Below are 20433 nucleotides of genomic sequence, written 5' to 3' on the forward strand. Positions count from 1 at the left end.
AGGCCGTCCTGTGGGCTTGTGTTACTCCTCCCCTCCTGCTGCGTCCTAAGCGTCGGCCTCTTCCACTCTCCTGGCCACAGTTTCTTCCTCCTCCGTTAGATAGTCTCCGTCTGTTTTTCCTGTCAGTCACATTGTGCCATTGGCTAATCACAGGGTTCCCTACCTTTTTAAAAACTGTAAACAACCCTCTAGTCTTCTCTTCTGCTGCAGTCCTGTTCCTCTGGTTAAACAGTTGTTTAAGATGTTCCTTTAACCTGGACCATCTCCACTTCTAACACCCTCCTCCCATCAACCTAAGGCAGGCATGAGAAGGGATGACCTAGGTCACTCAGACGTCAACATTACCATAATTTCACTGTACATCATTTTTAAAAGAAATGTATTTTTTTCTTGTGAATACTTAATTTTTATCTTTCTTACCCCTTGGCGCCATTGAACAAAGTCAATTCCTGTTGTATCACACACCATTTATTTATTTATTTATTTATTTATTTATTTATTTAAGCATAATTCTTTGTTGGTTCTATGTGAACTCCACACCGTACACCTCAATCCCATTCATTTCCTAGCCCTTCCATACCCACCTTCCACCCTTTTAACCTCTCCCCCGAAAAGAAAATAAATTAAAAATAAAATATCCTGCCCTGGAAGCTGCAGTGGGACACACAGCATGCCCGTTGCCCAGACATTTTTACTTGTAAATACTCGTTGTGATGAGTCATTGGTCTAGCTCCAGGCCTCTGACTTCTGCTACCCCATCAATACTGGAGCCTCACTGAGACTCCTCTCGGATATACAGTTGTTGCTTTGTGTCACGGAGATCCTGCTGCTTTGCATCTGCAGGACCCGGGTCTGTTCACGTGCTCCAGCAGCTTATCCATGGGGTGGGCCGACTCAAAGACCTGGATCTGGGTCTGAGTGGTGGCTGAGTTGGTCCCATGCCCACGCCACGGGGACCAGCTCTCTCGCACTGCTCAGGGAAGGGGCAGGGTTTGGTCTCCTGTATCCACATCACCACTGGTGCCCCCATGCAGTGGCTCGTGAGGGGCAGGACCGGCTCACCCTCGGACTCAGACATCAGCATGGTTTCAGGCAGACTGCTGACGACTGCTGCATGGCCTTTGGTGGTAACATGGTCGGTCCATGGACATTGACACAGACCCCTGCTGCAGTAGGACCACAGATCCGGACCTGGCCTTTTGTGGAAGCGCGGCCTAGAAATTACTATGGCTTCCGCTGCCGTTACCTACTACTCACCTCAGGCTGTTGTTCCTCACCACCTCACTCTTCAGTTCAGCAGCTCTTCGTGGCACAGAAACCACTCCACTTCTCTTTCTTTCCCATCTCTCCACCACACAGTTGCTCATCATAGTGCCGACTACCCGCCCACCCTTTTTAACGAAATGAAAACAATTATTTTATGTGTATGGGTGTTTTGCCAGCTTGTATATTTTGCACTACATGCATTGCCCAGCCAACAGAGGAAAGAAAAGGGTGTCAGACCCTCTGTTAGTGGCGTTAGAGATAATTTTGAGATACCGTGTGTGTGTGTTGGGAACTTAACCTGGTCCTCTGGAAGAGCAACCAGTGCTCCTAACTGGAGAGCCATCTCTGAGCCATTTCCACTGCCCCGTCTCCTCTCCACACTTTTAAAGCCCCCCCACCCTTTTTTGAGACCAAGATATCACTCTGTAACAGGGCTGCCTTTGAACTCACAGTCTTCCAAGTTCCAAGAGTACAAGTTCATGCCTTCATGCCAGGCTTAGTCCTTTTTGTATCTTGGTTTGTGTGACACTGTGTGTTTATATTTTACTCCCTCCTATCTTGCTCACTTTTTAAATGTCTCTGGTAATTCTTCTTCTGCTCAGTTCCTAAATGTTGGGGTGTTTCTGAGCTCTATTGAAGTCTTCTTTGTTTTCTGTAACTAACCCATTTACCTAGAGGGTCCCTTCATGTTCCATTCTGGGAATACAATCTATATATTCTACTCTCCCAATCAATATCTCTAGCTATTAGTTGTCCCCAATATTTTGAAGGGATATTCCTAAATTATCTGTCTGCTATGTCCATTTGTCTGTCTAATAGAGCACTCTGAATGAATATGGTCAAAGTGGGATCCTTGTTACCCTCTGTCAAAGAGCGTGAACAACAGGAGTAACTTATCCCTGGATAGTGTGGCCTCCCACTGCATCAGTGATCCCTATAAAATACACCCACCTCCGAAATGCATCTCTTGATAGAGTCCATCTTCGATCTCTGCCCTGCGGTGACCCACCACCCTCGCTCATGCAGGCCAGCATAGTTTCTCCTCTCATCTGTCAGCTTCCTCTCATGCCTCAGCTGCAGCCTGTTCTGCAGAGCAAGACTTAAGGGAATCAACGTTTCTCCTCTTGATGGAAACAGCAGGACGGCTTTCTATCTCTGAACTCAACCAAACAGGACATAAACACCACCCAAATCAGGTTCATTGTAGTTAGGGCTTCTATGGCTGAGATAAAAACACCATGACCAAAAGCTACTTAAGACGGTTTATTTCAGTTTACAGTTCCACTTGATAGTCTATCGTCTGAGGAAGTCAGGGTAAGAACTAGAGGCAGGACATGGAGCAGAAGCCATGGAGGGCTGCTGCTTACTCGCTGGCTCATCATGGCTTGCTCAGCCTGTTTTTTTTTTTTTTTTTGTAGCACTCAGGATCTCCAGCCCAGGGGTGGCTCTGTCCAGAGTGAGCTGTGTCCTCCCACATCAGTGACAGTGATGAAAATGCCCCATATTCTAATTTAGTAAGGGCATTTTTTTTCCTTTTTTTCCCAGTTGTGGTTCCCTCTTCCAAAATGACTCTAGCTTGTGTCAAGATGACATAAAAATTAGCCAGCACAAAGGTATAGGCTGTGTTTCTGTTACCTCAGTCCATCTTACATATTTTAATGACACTCGTTTGGGGGTTTATTTCTCCTGTATCCCAGGTAATTTCTAGCAGTACCCAGTGTTATTCCTTCTACCTGAGTGCGTTTTCTCAGTTTTTATTCACCATCTCCTTTCGTTCAATTTCATTTTTCAGAGAGTCTTCTAATTACTTCATTTTTACTAACATTTAAAAACAAATATGATAGGTTGGGGATTTAGCTCAGTGGTAGAGCGCTTGCCTAGCAAGCTCAAGGCCCTGGGTTCAGTCCCCAGCTCAGGAAAAAAAAAAAAAAAAAAAGAAAAAAACCCAAATATGATAATGAAGTGTTAAGGAAAACTCTGCTAAAGGGTTGAGGGTTCAGTGGGATCTATAGGACATGTCCAGTGTTAGTCTTAGAGCAGAAGGCTAGGTGTGAGATGGGATATGTTAGGCAGACAGATTGGTGACTCAAAACCAAGCAGGACCCACTGCTCATCCCCCTGCCATCAAGGACACGCAGAAGGGCAATGGCTCCTGCATTTAGTTTCACCAGAGTGGATATGAAATAGCCCAAGGTCAGGATTTCTGTTGGAAAGTTATTGTAGAATTATGCTTCCGTCTGGCAACTTAAACGGTTAAATTTGTGCACGTTTTATGTGGTATTAAAGCATTTGTTATTTGATTGCATGTATGAGACGTTGAAATCAGACCTTCGGAAAGTTCACAGTGTATTTGGAAAGTACGCAGGAGAAGCACTACAGGGTACTTTTGCTTTTTGCTATTATTACTTGCTGTATAGTTTGGGGGTATCTCCTACGAGCATGAGGGTGTGATTTAGTTCAGAAGGTGACTAAGGCGGTGACCTTCAGCTCAGCATCTAGAAATAATGCTTCTTGAAGTAAGAGCTTTGCTGACTTCTGAACACAGGAAACGGGAGCTCTGAGTATAATCTTCAGAAACATCTACTTCTCATTGAACCTGGAAAACTCTGAAGTGACAGAGAATCTGAAGAAAACAAACAAACAAACAAACAAACAACACTCCTTTAGAATCTTTATTTACTCCCATGATAAAGCAGAGGCTGGGTTTGAATTTTTCAATGTTTAGTGCTCTCATATTGAGTTAGCATAGATATTAGGATTGTTAATTTTTCAGAGGATTCTTGTATCATGGACTAATCCTTTGTTTTTTAGGCCTGTGCTCCATTGTACCACTGGAGGACTGAGATGAAGCAGGAGAGAGAGCCAGTTGGAACCTGCTTTCTTCAGGATGGCACAAAGACCGTTGAGTATGCTCCATGCAGGTCAAGTATGTATGAAAGCCTGCACCGTCTCTTAGACAGAGACCCCAGGAGCCTAGTTTTTGTGTGGGATGCATGTGTGTGCCTGTATGACAAATTGTGTAGACATCGTGCGGCAGACAGAGCAGAATGGACTAATTCTGATTTGCGATAATTAATATCTAATCTTGGAAATAAGTTACGTCACGGTTAGTGAAAAGACGTTCGTGTAAACTTCTCTCAAGGAGAAATGGGCATCACAGTTAAAGATTCCGAGTCGCTAGATCAGGCCTGGAGCCTACATTTTCATCCGTCTCTATGAGGTCATGCCGTTGGACCTCGAAGTTTGAGGGACACAGTTGTAGGTGAATAATGATGTTAAAAGTAAATATGAAAAGATGTCTTCGTGAGCCAGAGTTTACAAATGACTGTGAAGATAGCGTTTAGGTCTCTTCAGTCTGAATTTGCCAGGCTTTGCTCTCATTGGAATTTCAACTGACAGTAGTGAAAAGCCCACGTGTCTGTTGATTATCCTGACAGCCTCAGGCTCTTCTCCAGTGTTAGTTGAAAAGCCAATGAAAGTAATACTCATTTGAGAAATGCAGAGACAGAGACTCGGGCCAGGTAGAGCGTTCTCCTCCCTATAGTCCATGGCACCGAATGGTCAAATAAGAATTTGAACCTAGTTTGTCACTTTTTTTTTCTTTTTGGTGCTAGGTGTGGAACTCAGGTCTCATGCATGTTAAGCAGTTTCACCTCCGGACCTTTAAATCTGTCAGATCAAACCAGAGAATATGCTTTCCATTTCAACTGCTTCTGGAAAGAACATTCTAGCGACACATCCATGCTTCCATTGTTTGCTTCAGACATAAAACTTACGAAGTAATGAAGCCTTATTTCCTAAGTTATGTAACACGCTAACTATAGTGGTCTGTGATTTGCGAACCTGCCTTTACAAGTACCTTTTTATGGGAATCTAGCCACACCCATTTGTTTATCCACTGCCTAGAAAGTTGAATCATTCTGGAGCTGACACAGTATGTGACTCCCCTGTTTCTGTACTTAAACGCCTGGATCTCTTCAGAAAAGGTTTATGGAATCTGGTCTAGGTAAAACATCTCAAAGAAAAGTATCATAAAACACATGGACAGAGCAATGCCTGTCTTAGCACACTAGGCTATAGCACATGCTACTTGGTCAGACCTTTGACATAGGACATACCAGCGACTTACCCAGAGGAGTAGTGGAGCCTGAAAACCTGGGCCGCAGCCTCAGATTCCCCTGATAGTGAACCTGAACCTGGAGCGCTGGGTAATCCCCGTCGCCACAGGCCGAGCCCTCACTTCATCATTAGTAAAAGACTGGTTCCGACCGAGCCTTTCCGAGGAACTGTTTATGTTTTTCTTTTCTGTTTCTTTTTAAACATTCTTCTTTCGTAGGTAAGTCTCCCCTCTTTCCCCTCCTCCCGGCACCATTTGATATTTTGCGTTCATTCACGCTTCAGTAAACTGTACAGTCCAGAGCAGGATGATTCCAGTTTTGTGAGGCTGCATGCTGACCTCTTTGTAACTTTGCCTGCCTGGTGCTGGTTTGTGCTTGCATGTGCTGGGGATGGCTTTTTTTTTTGGTAGTTGTTGTTTGGTTGACTGCTGATTCACTGATTTTTATTTTTAACATGATCTCTGTGTACCGCCTGCACAAAGAGCCTCGCCCCTCTTTCCCAGTTCCCCTTTACTGTTCGTGGTTGTTCGTGGTTTTTAATGGTCAGTGTCCATGACCATACTTGGCCTTAAGCACTAGCCAGATGCACCTCTGTTGGAAAACTGCCTGAGTCACACACTGTGGAGACTCCTTCAACGCCGTGCTCCCACTAAGCCCATTGCTCCTGGGCTCTAATTTTGATAGCCACATTTGGATAGTTAAAGCTTCTAGTTTTTTCTTCTGCTTTTTCCTTACTCAGACAGTGACCGTCAGGCTGCTGATGGAGATAGCACAGCTCAGTCGTGCTCAGGCCCATAGTCAGCCGGTCAACTGTTAGAAGTCAGTTAATGCCCCTAGCACTAGCCTTCTGTACAGACGATGACTAATAATCACGTCTCTCCAAAGATTGTTCTGAGCCTCGGAAAGAAAACGCTAAGTGAATAGCTTCCGGTAAGTGCTTAATGCACGCTTGTGACCTTGCTGTCCCAATCACTAGTTGTCATAATATTTCCAGGCTTGACAAGCGGGAGAAGCATTGGTCATCGGTGGAGATAAACACGGAGCCCTTCACTGAACTAAGTTGTATTCAGAGAGTTTTTGAATTGTCAGAAGCACCCGGTTTAGTACGTGCCTGTCAAGGAAATCTTAAAGAAGTTGTATTTCCAACGGGATATCCCAGGAAACCAAATAAAGCAGATGGTTGCATAGTACAAATAAAAAAAAAGCATGTCTTCATAAACGGCTTAAGAGCTTTGCCCAGAGGCAGCCTGAAGGAAGGAAATGCATGGTGGTGTCAAGGTTACTGTTCCTTGGTGTGATTCAGCAGACACTGGAAACCCCGGTCCTCACTTTCCTATTCCCTCTTGGTTGGAAAAATTTACACTAGAGTAGTGTTACCCTTTTGTGGCCATTAAAACAGAAAATATTTTATTGTGTAATCTCGGGGCAGTTCCCAGATTTTAAATTTGGGTTCTAAGTTTGGAAGGGATTGTTCGACTTCCCATCCCCCAGCCCCCAAAATTCTTAGAAATTTGACGTTATGATTAAAATGAACTATTTTTGATTTCTGTACTCCAGTGGCCCGAGTGGGAGTAACTTATGATACATTTGCAATGCCAGGGAGCAAAATTTTTGCTAACTAAAAGATGGCATCTGATAAAGAATTTAAAAAATCACATCTCTATTTTGGTGTAGTATTGCTCATGATTGAAATTAGTTTAAATTAATTGATCAGTTACGTAGATCAGAATCAGTCGTTTTTTCTATGATATACAGAAAACAAACAAACCAAAAAGAGTAATTAACAGAAAGGCAAATTATTGACTGCTCCAGCTGGAGGGCACTTGAGAGCCATGTTTAAAGACTTAATCAGTTCTTACAAGGACAGCTGCAAGAATACTTGTATAGCTTACCCCTCACACATTAAATTTAGACTTTGCAATTTTCTGAAATTCTTCACTGTGTTATAGTTTTGTTTAGGTTGCTGTGTGTTTGTTTTGCTTTTGCTTTTGTTTTTGTTTTTGTTGTTTTTGTGATAGGGTCTCTTGACATAGCTCTGGTTGTCTTGGAACTCACTGTGTAACCAGATTGGCCTCATACTCACAAAGATCCCCCTGCCTCTGCCTCCCAAGTGCTGAGATTTAAAGGTGTGTGCCATCCCCTCCACACCCCCGCTAGTTTTTTAGTTTTAAGTTTTATCATCACCTGTGAAATGTATACATAGGAACTATATTAGGACTGTATGGGTGTCTTTGCTGTTTTTCCTGATAACTTAGCAAAGACATAGCAACTGTAAGGTAATAGGAAGGACGCAGTTCAGATAGAAGGCTTAAATTTGCAGATGAAGGCTCGCTGGATATTAATGGCATTTTTTTCAAAAACCAAGATATAATTGAATACAGAATATACATTATAGTGCATTGCATCTCATGCTATTTTGTGAGACTTTAAGTTATGTATTTATTTTGTGTACTTTCAATGTTTGATGTGATTCAAGCTATAATCTTTCTGTGAGTCGTGATTGAAAAGAGTAGTTTAGTCCAGCTGCGGTGACACTTGCCTTAATCCTAGCACTTGAAAAGCAGATAAAGGGGGATCCAGCATTTGAGGCCAGTATGGATAACATAGTGGAATTCTGTCTAAAAAAAAATTGGATCTTAGCTGATCTTTCTGGTCCTTGGTGTCGGGCTCTACATGCTCTACACAGCAGTGTCTGTTTGGGATCTGAGAGGAGCAGATGGCCCTGAAGTACACGGGAGCTGGTTTAACAATAACCAGGGGCCTGAATGAGTGGTTGACAGAAACCTTGGGTTAACAACAGCAGGTTTATTTTGTGCTTTGTTTGTGTTATTTGCTTGTTTTGGGGTTTGTGTATATTTCCAATCTTTTTATTTTAGAAAATATTGATGCTGATGGACAGGGATTTTGTCAAGGAGGATTCAGCATTGATTTTACTAAAGTAAGTTCCCATTTAAGATAGATTCAGATCTTCTTTACTGGCTCAACTGGTTTTAAAATTACTTGCTCCTTACTTCAGCTTTTCAATAATTACCATATTTTAATGAAAAAGTATGAAGTGGTCTGTTCATTCTGATATTCTTTGACTTATAATATTCCCTTCTTCATAAACATTGCTTATTTAAAATGTCGAAATAGCACAACGAGAATGGGGAGGGTAGAAAATCTGCTTGGTAAATGATAGGAAACTATGATGGTATTGAAGTTTCCAGGGCAGGTGAGACTGGCTCAGCCAGTAAAGGCATTTGCCAACCAAGCTTGATGACTTGAGTTCAATCCCTGGAGTCCATATGAACTGACTGTAAATCTGTCCTCTAATATGTACAACTCCCCTAATTACATCATACATGACACAGACACACAGATACACACTCACTCACAACATCCACATCCACACATCCACAAACATTCACACACATACACAGATACACACATATATACACTCACAACATCTACATCCACACATCCACAAACACATTCATATACACACACACAGATACACACTCACAATATCCACACATCCACAAACACATTCACATACACACACAGATACACACTCACTCACAACATCCACACCCACACATCCACAAACACATTCACATACACACACACACAGATACACACACATCACACACTCACAATATCCATGTACATACTCCACAAACACATTCACACACACACACAGATACACACACACACACACACATACTCATAACATCCACCAACATCCACCTATACACATCCACAAACACATTCACACACACATCCACAGATACACACACATACACATACTCACAACATCCACCTACACACATCCACAAACACATTCACACACATACACACGCATACACACAGTCACAATGTCTGCATATACACATCCACATACACATATTCACACACACACACACACACACACATATGAAATTTCCACTTATGGAAATTTATAGACTATAAAAGTTTTGTTTGTTGTTTCACAAAAGCTATTAATAGGATTTTTTTTTTTACAAAATTAGTTTAATTGCATAAAAGCTGAGAATTGAATCTGTTTGCCATCTGTTTGTCATCTGTAGGTGCCAAGCTGAGGCAGTTTAATCATGGTGGAAAATCTCATGAGCAGGATTCTAATTTTAATTAAACTGACATGCTCTTCAAACTCAATAGTTTTTAATCTATCTAAATAAAAATTTCATCAGCATTTTTAAAGACAAACTTTCTTAAATATACTTCTTTATGATTTTTCTGTTTTTATTTCAGCATCTTTTTTTCCTCTCAGCTGTCTAAATGTTTTGGATATCAAGATGATAATATTTAATCCCTCTTGGGAGTAGTTGCAAAAGTGCATTGATTAAAACTAGAACTCCCTGGCACTGGGAGGTGGCACATACCATAATCCCAGCTCTGAGGAAGCTGAGGCAGAGGGATTACAAGTTCCCAGATACCCTGGCTACACAGGGAGACCCTGCTTCAAAGTAAAAACACCCACAGCAACAATAGCAGCAATAAATGTGGAATGTAAAGTCATATGTGAATTTGGGGAGAAAAATATCTTGCCTCTATCAAGAAAAAAGTCCCAAGACACCATCATGTACAAACAAAATACCTTGAATTAAACCCTTACAGTTTGTTATGGATTTAAAACATGCTGGTGTCCTTACTGAAATTTCCCCTCTGAAGCCACATATCTTTAGGTTTGTGAGAAACTGAAATAGTTTTTCTTTGGCAGAACATTTCTTAGTGATCATTAGAAAATTTATCTTAAGTAGTTGTAAATCTACTACAGGAAGTTAGCCACCTTTGTCTTATTGCAACCAAATAATATTTCCACCAGCACTTCAATGTTTTCCATGTTAAATGAAGGTGTTAAAATCCTTCTTACTTCCTCTTAGAAAAGTTGCTGCATAGTACTGAAACCGAGCTAGCTGAGGCAACAGCTTGTGATTTGATTGTACCATGTCTGTGCACGAATACCTGTACTGCTTAGAGCACGGGTTGTGGTGTCCATGCTCATTGTAAGCATCGTCCTTCTGTTCTGTGATTTGCTCTAGGCCGACAGAGTACTTCTTGGAGGTCCCGGCAGCTTTTATTGGCAGGGTAAGTTCATATTTTTCAACTGGATACTTGGCTACTCACATGCCCATGACGTATTTCAAATTAAAAATGAAATAGAAAATGTAATTTAAGTACATAAATAATCTTGTATACAATATTTTTAGGAACTAATTTGATGTGTTTTCTATGGTGTATATTAAATGTGCATATATTTCAGGTAGAAAACAACAGTTTTAAAGGTAAATTTAAAGTAAATGTACAATTTTTTTAAAAAAAGGTTGTTAGTTTTGTTTTTCTTCTTTTGGTAAGTGGTTTGTATTTTATTTTATTTATTTTTTTAAATATTTATTTATTTTATTTATATGAGTAAACTGTAGCTGTCTTCTGACACACCAGAAGAGGGCATCAGATTCCATTATACATTGTTGTGAGCCACCATGTGGTTGTTGGGCTTTGAACTCAGGACCTCTGGAAGAGCAGTCAGTGCTCTTAACCACTGAGCCACCTCTCCAGACCATATATTTTATTTTTATACTCCAGAGGCCATGACATATACATTAGCAAGTATAGCCTTCTGATAGCTAGATGTTTAAATTGCTCATTAGCATACCCAAATGATTGCTTTAATCTTCCCAACCCCTGTCCTCAAGAGGACTTTAGAGTTAGAAGATCTTAACTGGACATAGTGGTACACATCTTTAATCCCAGCACTCACGAGGCAGAGTTTGGCAGATCTCTAAGAGTTCAAAACAGACACATAAAAACCCAACTTAACTTTTAAGAAGTAATTAAATTGGTGGTTGATAAAAGTAAAACACTATCCGTCCATTCTAGAAAAGTCTTACTATATTAACCATCTCATTGCTGACATTTTGAGGGAGGGAGTGAAAAAAAGAGAAATCATGCAGTAGATACAATGTATATAAGACATTGTATACAATGTATACGGACTAAAATGGAAAGAGTGTCTCAGTTTGTTTAGTGACATACACATTTATGTAGTTAATATGCCACTTGTTTAGTTTCTGTTAGAGAAAGCTGTTCATAAGGTCATAACTCCCCTTTCTTAGCAGCCCAGTCTAAGATGGGTCTTTGTTTGGAAGCACTAGAAAGGACATGACTGTATCTGTTTGAAATCTTTTTTTTTTCTTTTTTTCGGAGCTGGGGACCGAACCCAGGGCCTTGCACTTGCTAGGCAAGCGCTCTACCACTGAGCTAAATCCCCAACCTCTGAAAATCTTTTTAACTTTGAATTTTACTCCTTTCATTCTGACTTTCCATAGGAGGCTTTCTGAGAAACTCTGTGCTTTCATTCTATGTCTAGAAAGAGGTAGAAAGAGAAATATTTGCTGCAGGAAAAGGGAAGGGGGTCAGTGAGAAATAAGAATAACTGAAAAGTTGAGAAGGCATCTAGAAACATCAACCCCCGGGCCACTCTGAGAGGTGCACTAGCTAAGACAGAAAAGTGTGCATTCGGTCAGTTCCGCAGCTCGTGGGAAGTGATGCTCATGGAAGTTTTGATTGCAGTTTACTGCTGTAAAACAAACGCAGCGTTCGAAAGAGTGCAGATGAGGAAATAAGGGATGCTGCTCTCTTTTAGGCAGAGTGGCTCTGACAGCTTCCATTTATAGCGTGGAGTGTACCACGTACTGATGGAGTACTTACCTGCCGGTGGGGCTTCACCTCCACTCCCAGGTCAGGGGAGATAAGACATAACCGGCAAGCTCGGCTTTGGTTTTCTTCTTACTAAGCACGCCTTAACCTGCTAGCGGAGCTAATCGAGTTCAGTTGGGTATTTCTTCCACATGACTATGAACGAAGCTAGATTTTGTGATTCTCAGTATCCCACTAACTTATTTAAGACACCTCTTCTATGATGTATTGATATCATGTTTATATAACTGGCCTGCAGTGTACAATTAAAAGGCTCGATTCACAGAGGATTATTTTACACGAGCTTATTTTTTTTTTCTTGGTAGTCGAGGGTTACTTGAGACTAATAATTAGAAGCAGTAATGTTTAGTCAGGATTGGTGGTGAACATTAGGAAGCCCAGCCCTCAGAGCCGAGGCAGAAGAATTGAGAGTTCGAGACCAGCCTGAACTACATAGTGAGACCCTATACCACAATCAACAAAATGAAAGAAAACACCAAAAGTAATAATGTCTAGCGAGATTTTTGTTCACGAAGGCACCACCTATTGTTTGTGCTCTGAAGTTCCCCTGAGAGGGCTGTTTTACTCATTCCTGTCTTCCTTCCACCACAGGACAGCTCATTTCGGATCAAGTGGCAGAAATCATATCTAAATATGACCCAAATGTCTACAGCATCAAATATAATAACCAACTAGCCACACGGACTGCACAAGCAATTTTTGATGACAGTTATTTGGGTAGGTAAACACAAAATATAGAGTTTTGGTATGGCTGCCCTATAATTTTGCATATACTACTTTAAGGGAAAAAATCACTAGGTGAAGTAGATTAAATTTTTTAAAAGCATCAGATGAGCATACAGCATCGAATGGGTGTTGAACATGTAGGTTACACTCTAATTCAGCAATTAAAACTGAAGAAAGTACTGATTTGTACAGGGCTAGTAATAAAAAGTAACCTTGAAATGTCACTCCCGTGCTCCGGGCGTCGTCTGTGTTCACTTTGTGCTGCTTATGTAACCCGGACTCGTCTGTAGAGTACACCCTTTCCCGTGCCCACTTTGGAAGGAATGATGCTCAGCTGCAGGGCTCAAGCTGTTTGCCCACTGTGCCGAGTCACCGCCTAGGCATTTGGACTACTGAGTGTTTAGACACAGGTTTTGGTCTGAGAATACATCAGTGTTGTTCTCACTCTTTAAATTTCTTTGTTATTTATGGAAGCAAGTCACACCACAGAGGGAGGACTTGGTGACCGAGAGAATCCGTTATTCCTTCTGCCCTTTGGTCAGACTGCAGACTTCCCTGTCTTTAACACTCCTTGTCTTAGCTTTCTAATACGGATGCCCTTTTTGGACCAATTCACTTTAAACTTCTCTTGTCACACGCATGTGAATTCTTTACCCCTAAGTGAGAAAGAAGCTTCAAATATGTTGAAGAGAATCAGTGTTCTCACCTTTCATTCCTGTCTAGGTTACTCGGTGGCCGTGGGAGACTTCAATGGTGACGGCATTGAAGGTAGGAAGAACTTGGGTTACCCTTCGAGCTCTCCAAATAAGCATTGGAAACTCAGATACTGGGAAGCCCAGCACTTTGCAACCTTTGCTGTGGAAAATACAGAAGGAAGAAAAGTGTGAAAGGGTGGGGATGGGTTGGGGGGACGACTTCTGCCTGGCAGAACTGCTGCTGTGGGCCTGGAGGCCCTGGAACGTTCTGTATGGGTGGAGAGGCTTTTCCTCTTCCGGGTTGGTGTGGCGTGCGGGTATACTCTGGGAGCAAGCTGGTCCTCCTTCCTCCTCGCCTGGCTCCTCAGGTCAGTGTAGCAATCCTGGACTTAACATAGGTCCTGCTTCTGTCCAACCACAGTCTCATTTCAGCTTCGTACTGTTTTTCCCTACCATAAACATAGCTTTTTTTCCCCCCCTCGATTTTTCTGTTCCTGTTTAATAAGATGGCGAGACATTTGAGTGCTTACTTGCATGCATTTGATTTCCTGGCCGTCCTTGAACTCACTCTGTAAACCAGGCTGGCGTCAACCTTAATCTGCCTGCCTCCACCAACATCCTCCTGCCTCTGCCTACAGAGTGTTGGTATTAGAGGTGTGTGCCACCACTCCTGGCATAATTGAGTTCTTAGAAATGTTTTTTATGACTTGCAAATTATGATTTTATAGTTTAAAAGGCAAGGTAGGTTGCTTTGCATCCAACATTGATTTTAAAAGACCTCTAATTTGTTTTCTACTGGATTCATAAAAGTTAAAGCTCTCTGGCAGAGTACCTACATCTGGAAATTCCAGTGTTTGTCTTAAAAAAATGAGTGTAATTAAGTTTTTCTTCCTCCCTCACAGATTTTGTTTCCGGAGTTCCAAGAGCAGCAAGGACTTTGGGAATGGTAGGATGAAAAAGGTGGTTTTAAACATATGGGGGAAAGGGCTGGGGAGATGGTCAGAAGACATCTCAAAAGAGAGGACTGCTATTTGGATCACAGGAGAGCATCTGAGTACAGGCTCATCCACTGTGACCCTGGTGCTGCGGGTTAGGGTGTGGACACAGGTGGACCCCTGCTGCTCACTCGTTAGTCATCATACAAGCGAATGAGTTCCAGGGTTAGAAAGAGACTGTCTCAAGAAAGGACGCACGCACGCGCACGCACGCACATGCACACGCGCACGCACAAGCACCCTTTCCCTCCCCCGTGCACATATCTCCACAGACATGTTCATATACCACCACCCTTCATCTGTAGCTATCACTAATCTTAAATATTTCATTTGCTCTTGTTTTCCTACACAGGTTTATATTTATGATGGGAAAAACATGTCCTCCTTACACAATTTTACTGGTGAACAGGTATGCTACTAAAACCCACACCCAGTTTTGAAAATTCACTGAAGAACATGAAAATACAGAAGTCATCTGCTGAGTAGTGCCGAGCAGCCTGACACACGCTGCAGAAGTCTCCCCCTCACCCCCCCGAGTCTGTAGGAAGAAAGCCACGGTTCTTTGTATCTTACTTGTGTCAGTCAGCATTTTGCGGAAATAGTTTAATGGGTCCATACATGCAAAGCTACAAATAGCATTATGACAGGGATTTAGGTTTTTGTTTGTTTGTTTGTTTTTGTTTTTCCGAGACAAGGTTTCTCTGTATAGTCCTGACTGTCCTGAAGCTCACTATGTAGACCAGGCTAACCTCAAACTCAGATCCACCCTCCTCTGCTTCTTGAATGCTGGCACTGAAGGTGTCACCACTACTGCTCACCTGATTTTAGATATTTTATACCTTTGTTTTTTAAACAAAATATTTTGGTTTAGCAAATCCTTTTGTCTTTGTGTGTTATATCTTGTTTTTGTTTGCTGTTTTTTAAAAAATAAAAGTAGAATTGTACATTCGCAAAAGCATAAAAAATTTCCTTGATATCATCAAAGTTTCCTTAAAGAATAACCTATGAAGCCTTTAATTCCAGCACTAGGGAGGCAGTGCCAGGTGAGTCTGTAAGTTTAAGGCCAGCCTGGTGTATAGAATGAGTTCCAGGACAGCCAGGGCTACACAGAGAAACCCCGTCTCAAAAACCCCATAAAGAAAAGAAAAGAAAAGATAAGAAAAGAAAAGAAGAGAAAAGAAAAAGTCAAGAAAAAGATGACTTACATGTTTTAGTTTTATTAGACGCCAAAAGCACAACACAGATGTGTGTATTATTGACAGAATATACATAGCTGCATTGCAAAATATAAGTTCTTCAGTTTAGTACAACCCATTAGGAGTGAGTATGGATACTTTGTAATATTCTTGTTTGTGTGTCTCAGGGAATTAAGCTACAAATTGGAGAAGTTCCGCAGTGGGCAGTTTTGTATCTAGGCTGGAGCCTTCTTCCCTGGCTCTGCTAATTTAAGCACTGAGAGAGGAGGAAGGGATGAGATGCCTCATGGTGGAGCTCTACAGTGGCGAATATGAAATGTGTGTTGCTTATAAATCTAGAAAAATTAAAAAGCCTCACTAATGGATGGCCGTTGTCTTAGTAAAACAGATAAGAAGACGTTAGATTGAAACCTTACATGCACAGAGAAAGAAATTAGCCTTTCTATGAGATTTGAATGTCATTATAAATGTTCATCTGGCTGTATGAAATGTGAATGTTTTGTTCCATCTTCTTCTTCAGATGGCTGCATATTTTGGATTTTCTGTAGCTGCTACTGACATTAATGGGGATGAGTAAGTTTTAAAAAAATGTTTCCAGAAACCATTTTCCTCTGTGTTTATAAGTGCTTGACTAAAACTATAAACAGTGTTTCTTCTGTTTCTTTGTCTCCTTCCTGTCACTTTAAGAAAACAGTTTGATGCTCTCTAATCATAAATATGAGGAAACCCTTGGTCCTAAGTTTGGAAATAGCTCTAACACAGTGTTTCTCAATATTCCTAATGCTATGACCCTTGAATACACTTCCTCATGTGGTGGTGACCCCAACCATAAAATTATTTCATTGCTACTTCATAACTGTGTTTGCTACTGTTATGAATCATAGTGTAAGTAGCTGATATTAAGGATATCTAATACTCTGCCTCTATGGAAGTTAAGACCAATAGTTTGAGAACCACTGTCATAAGTCAGGACAATGTAATTTTATGAATGACCAGTCATTGAGCCATGTAGTCTTAAGCGGCTTGCAAAGGGCTAGGAAATGGAGATTGAGTAAGAAAAAGGAGTTTTAATAAGAATATGATGATGAGAGGCTGGAAAGACTGCTCAGTGGGTAAGAGCACTGCTTGTCCTGCAGAGGGCTTGAGTTCTAGTCTCAGCACCCACTTGGTGGCTCATGGCCATCTTAAATCTAGTTCTAAGGGATCCAGTGCCCCTTTCTGCCATCTAAGGGTGCCAGGCACACACATGGGACACAACCACACAAGAAGGATGGGGACCCCCTTTAACCCTAGCAGAATCAGGTGGACCTCTGAGAGTTTGAGGCTTGCCTGATCTGCAGAAGAAGTTCCAGGACACCAGGGCTACACAGAGAAACCTTGTCTCAGAAAGACAAACCAACCTAATACCCAACCAAATAAAAAACACCCAAAGAGTAAAGTAGAAGACCGTGAGAATGATGACTGTGAGATGGAATTCGACCTTGTGTGTGAGGATGTTCTCTTCTTGCAGTTATGCAGATGTGTTTATTGGAGCCCCTCTGTTCATGGACCGAGGTTCTGATGGAAAACTCCAGGAGGTCGGCCAGGTCTCAGTGTCTCTACAGAGAGCGTCAGGAGACTTCCAGACTACAAAGCTGAACGGGTTTGAGGTTTTCGCCAGGTTTGGAAGTGCCATAGCTCCTCTGGGAGACCTGGACCAAGATGGCTTCAATGGTAAGATCCAAGGGCCTTTCTGTGCCACCTGAGGAAGTCCTAAAATGTCGTGGATAGGAGCTCTTAGGTGGAAACCTCCTCCCCAGAAGGAGATGAGGGAGCGCATCAGTGACACCAAATTTAAAAATGGATTGTTGTTTTTTTTCCTTTAAAATGAGCAAAAAAATTTTCAAAACTCGGCGTTCATGAGCTAGAGTGCCAGACGATTGAATTCTGAGAGGAGCCCTCTGCATCCTGCTGCCTGGCAGCGCCCTCTACTGTCCATTTGGTTCCAAGTGAAAAACTTGCTCCCAGGCCCATTGTCAAAGCAATAATGACTTAATGCCCACCTCAGGTGTGAGCTTCCACTACTGTTTTTATAGTTGCAGCTTTATAGCGAAACCTTGGAGGGAGATCGCATGTCTTTTCGTGGGGACTTGTAAATGGCTTGTGCTCATTCTGTTTTAGTGGTCTTATATTCCAGTAGTTACAGATATCTTTAAAAAAACAAAAAAGTTGACTTTTACTACACAGCTCTTTTCCAAAGCCTGAAATACAGATTAAAAATTAGATACATAAAGTATAGGTTTAAGATTTTTGTAAAAGAATAGTAAGGCGAGAAGAACTGTTGGTTTGTTTGTCTAACCAGCTATATATTTGGCTGTGCCCTGCACACGTAATAGAAAGCATTAAGAAGAGAGCTTGATAAATTCCTTAGCACAGAAGACTCTGACTGGACAGTGGAAAGGACAGGCCTCCACTCCTGCCTTGTGGACAGCTGTGAGTCACAGGCCAGCTAGAATAACCGGAGAGGATTTCAGAGTTAGTGAATACTAGTCCAAGGTATATTTTGCTTCCTAAAGTAGTCTTCAACCTTTTGTTTTTTGTCATCAAAGAACACAGCATTCAACTGTAGAATAAAGCTCATGATAAGTTATAGAAAGACCACTGTGGGACATTGCTTACTGATAATAAAACTGTATTTGATTTTCTACCTTGTATAAAATTATCGGGTCCCTGTCATTTTAGCTGGGCTCTGTCTCCCAGGCTTTCTGGAACAGCTACGACATGTGCTGTTGCTTTGTTCCAGAGGTATTCCAGTCACCTTAAAGACATTTCCTGGGTATTGTCATCTTACTTTTCTTATTTTTGTTATGTTATTTGACAGCATGTATAAATAACAGCAAGAATCTTCAAAGATTTTTACAAAGAAGTTTTAGTGTTTGGAGATAAATACCCGAGGAGGTGTTGATGGTCTCTAGGAAACTGTGAATGGTAAATCTTTAATGGAAGATTACCTGAGCCATGTTTATATAAACATGCACTTTTGTGCTGTTAGTTCCAATCTAATTTTGTTCAGCTCTGATAACAGTGAATGCCTGTTTCAGTCCTCCATCCCCCCTTAGATATCAGCAAAAGGTGAATTAGTTACTTGTTGATGCTACCAGATATGAAGCAACTTAAGGGAGTGTCTTACTTCTGTGAAGCGGCACCATGACCAAGGCAACTCTTATGAGGACAACATTTAATTGGGGCTGGTTTACAGGTTCAGAGGTTCAGTCCATTATCATCAAGTTGTGAGCATGGCAGCATCCAGGCAGGCATGGTGCAGGAAGAGCTGAGAATTCTACATCTTCATCTAAAGGCTGCTAGAAGTTTGGCTCCCACGTGGTTAGGACAGTATGGGATCAAGGGGTGGGTCTTAAAGCCCATGACCACAGGTACACACATATTCCAACAAGGCCACACCTACTCCAACAAGGCCACATCTCCCAATAGTGCCACTGCCTTGGCCAAGTATATTTAAAACACTGCAGGGAAGGAGGGTTTTCTTTGGCTTACACTCTGAGAGCAGTAGAAGCAGAAGCATAAAGTACCTGGTCTCTTGTGCCTACAGGCACATTGCAGACACTGATAGGAAGTGAGGCCATATTATAAGGCTGCACAGCCTGCTTCCTCTCCCTGAAACACTAATCCACTTCCTCCAGCTAGGGTCCACCTCTGTGATGTCCCACAGCTCTCCAGGTCAGCACCACTAGCTGGAGACCAAGGGTTCAAGCTTGGGGATGAGGGACTTCATAGTCGAAGCACAACAAAATGGATATGGAGAACAAAACAATAAGTCAGGTTTCATATTTTTATGTAGACTCGGGAAGTTTTTGTCATTTTTGGCTAACAAAACAAAACAGAGGGAAGGGTTGAAACCTAAAGAGAATTAATGCAATCCAAGGAGGAAGTAAGTGAGTTCATGACAGTGCAAGCCGCTCCAGACAGCAGCCGAGAGGGAGACAGTGATTGTGTATGCAATCCTGATGGGGTTGGCGAGAGACAGTTCATATTAAATAATGTCACAGACTACAGCCAGCATGATGGATGAGGTTAGAAAGAGATAGTGATCTCACAGACTAGAATCATCTTGTGCTGGGAAATTAATCAGTATTTTCTTTTTAAAAATTTATTTATTTATCTATTTATTTATATGAATATACCATAGCTGTCTTCAGACACACCAGTAGAGAGCATCAGATCTCATTACAGATGGTTGTGAGCCACCATGTGGTTGTTGGGAATTGAACTCAGGACCTCTGGAAGAGCATTCAGTACTCTTAACCACTAAGCCATCTCTCCAACCCCAATCAGTATTTTCTTAATGCATATGTCAACTTGAATTATCTTTTTAAAACTTAGAAAGGGTTAAAGGAACTATTTTACATGATGCAAATACCTATTTTCAAAGAGTGACATATTCTTAGGGCTTGTGGCTACCAGATAGTCTCTTCAGTGCTGAAAATCAGAGGTAATTAAAGCTGCTGTGATGGTGCACACCTTTCGGTCAAATGTTCTGGAGGGAGAGGTAAGCAGATCTCTGTGAAGGTGAGGCCAGCCTGGTCTTCAAAGTTCCAGGCCAGCCAAAGCTATATACCCTGTCTCAACCAAAGACACCCAGAAACAGATTAATCACCAACACACATTCTTATCCAGGTAGTGGTGGTGCATACCTTTAGTCCCAGCACTTGGGAGGCAG

At 41.7% G+C, this 20433-nt stretch overlaps 1 protein-coding gene across 2 annotated transcripts in view; it reads left to right on the forward strand.

Annotated features, from left to right (window-relative positions):
• The window catches only part of Itgav (integrin subunit alpha V), a 75621-nt gene that overhangs the window by 20862 nt on the left and 34326 nt on the right, over nucleotides 1–20433 (forward strand). For both annotated transcript variants that reach the window (XM_032903573.1, XM_032903574.1), the window contains exons 4-12: nucleotides 4078–4192; nucleotides 8261–8322; nucleotides 10427–10472; nucleotides 12696–12821; nucleotides 13554–13598; nucleotides 14428–14471; nucleotides 14873–14929; nucleotides 16237–16289; nucleotides 17227–17429. In XM_032903573.1, coding sequence (XP_032759464.1) covers nucleotides 4078–4192; nucleotides 8261–8322; nucleotides 10427–10472; nucleotides 12696–12821; nucleotides 13554–13598; nucleotides 14428–14471; nucleotides 14873–14929; nucleotides 16237–16289; nucleotides 17227–17429 — 751 coding nt within the window. The remainder of the gene's footprint in view (nucleotides 1–4077; nucleotides 4193–8260; nucleotides 8323–10426; nucleotides 10473–12695; nucleotides 12822–13553; nucleotides 13599–14427; nucleotides 14472–14872; nucleotides 14930–16236; nucleotides 16290–17226; nucleotides 17430–20433) is intronic.

The sequence above is a fragment of the Rattus rattus genome, chromosome 5 (assembly GCF_011064425.1).
Source record: "Rattus rattus isolate New Zealand chromosome 5, Rrattus_CSIRO_v1, whole genome shotgun sequence".
NCBI lineage: Eukaryota > Metazoa > Chordata > Mammalia > Rodentia > Muridae > Rattus > Rattus rattus.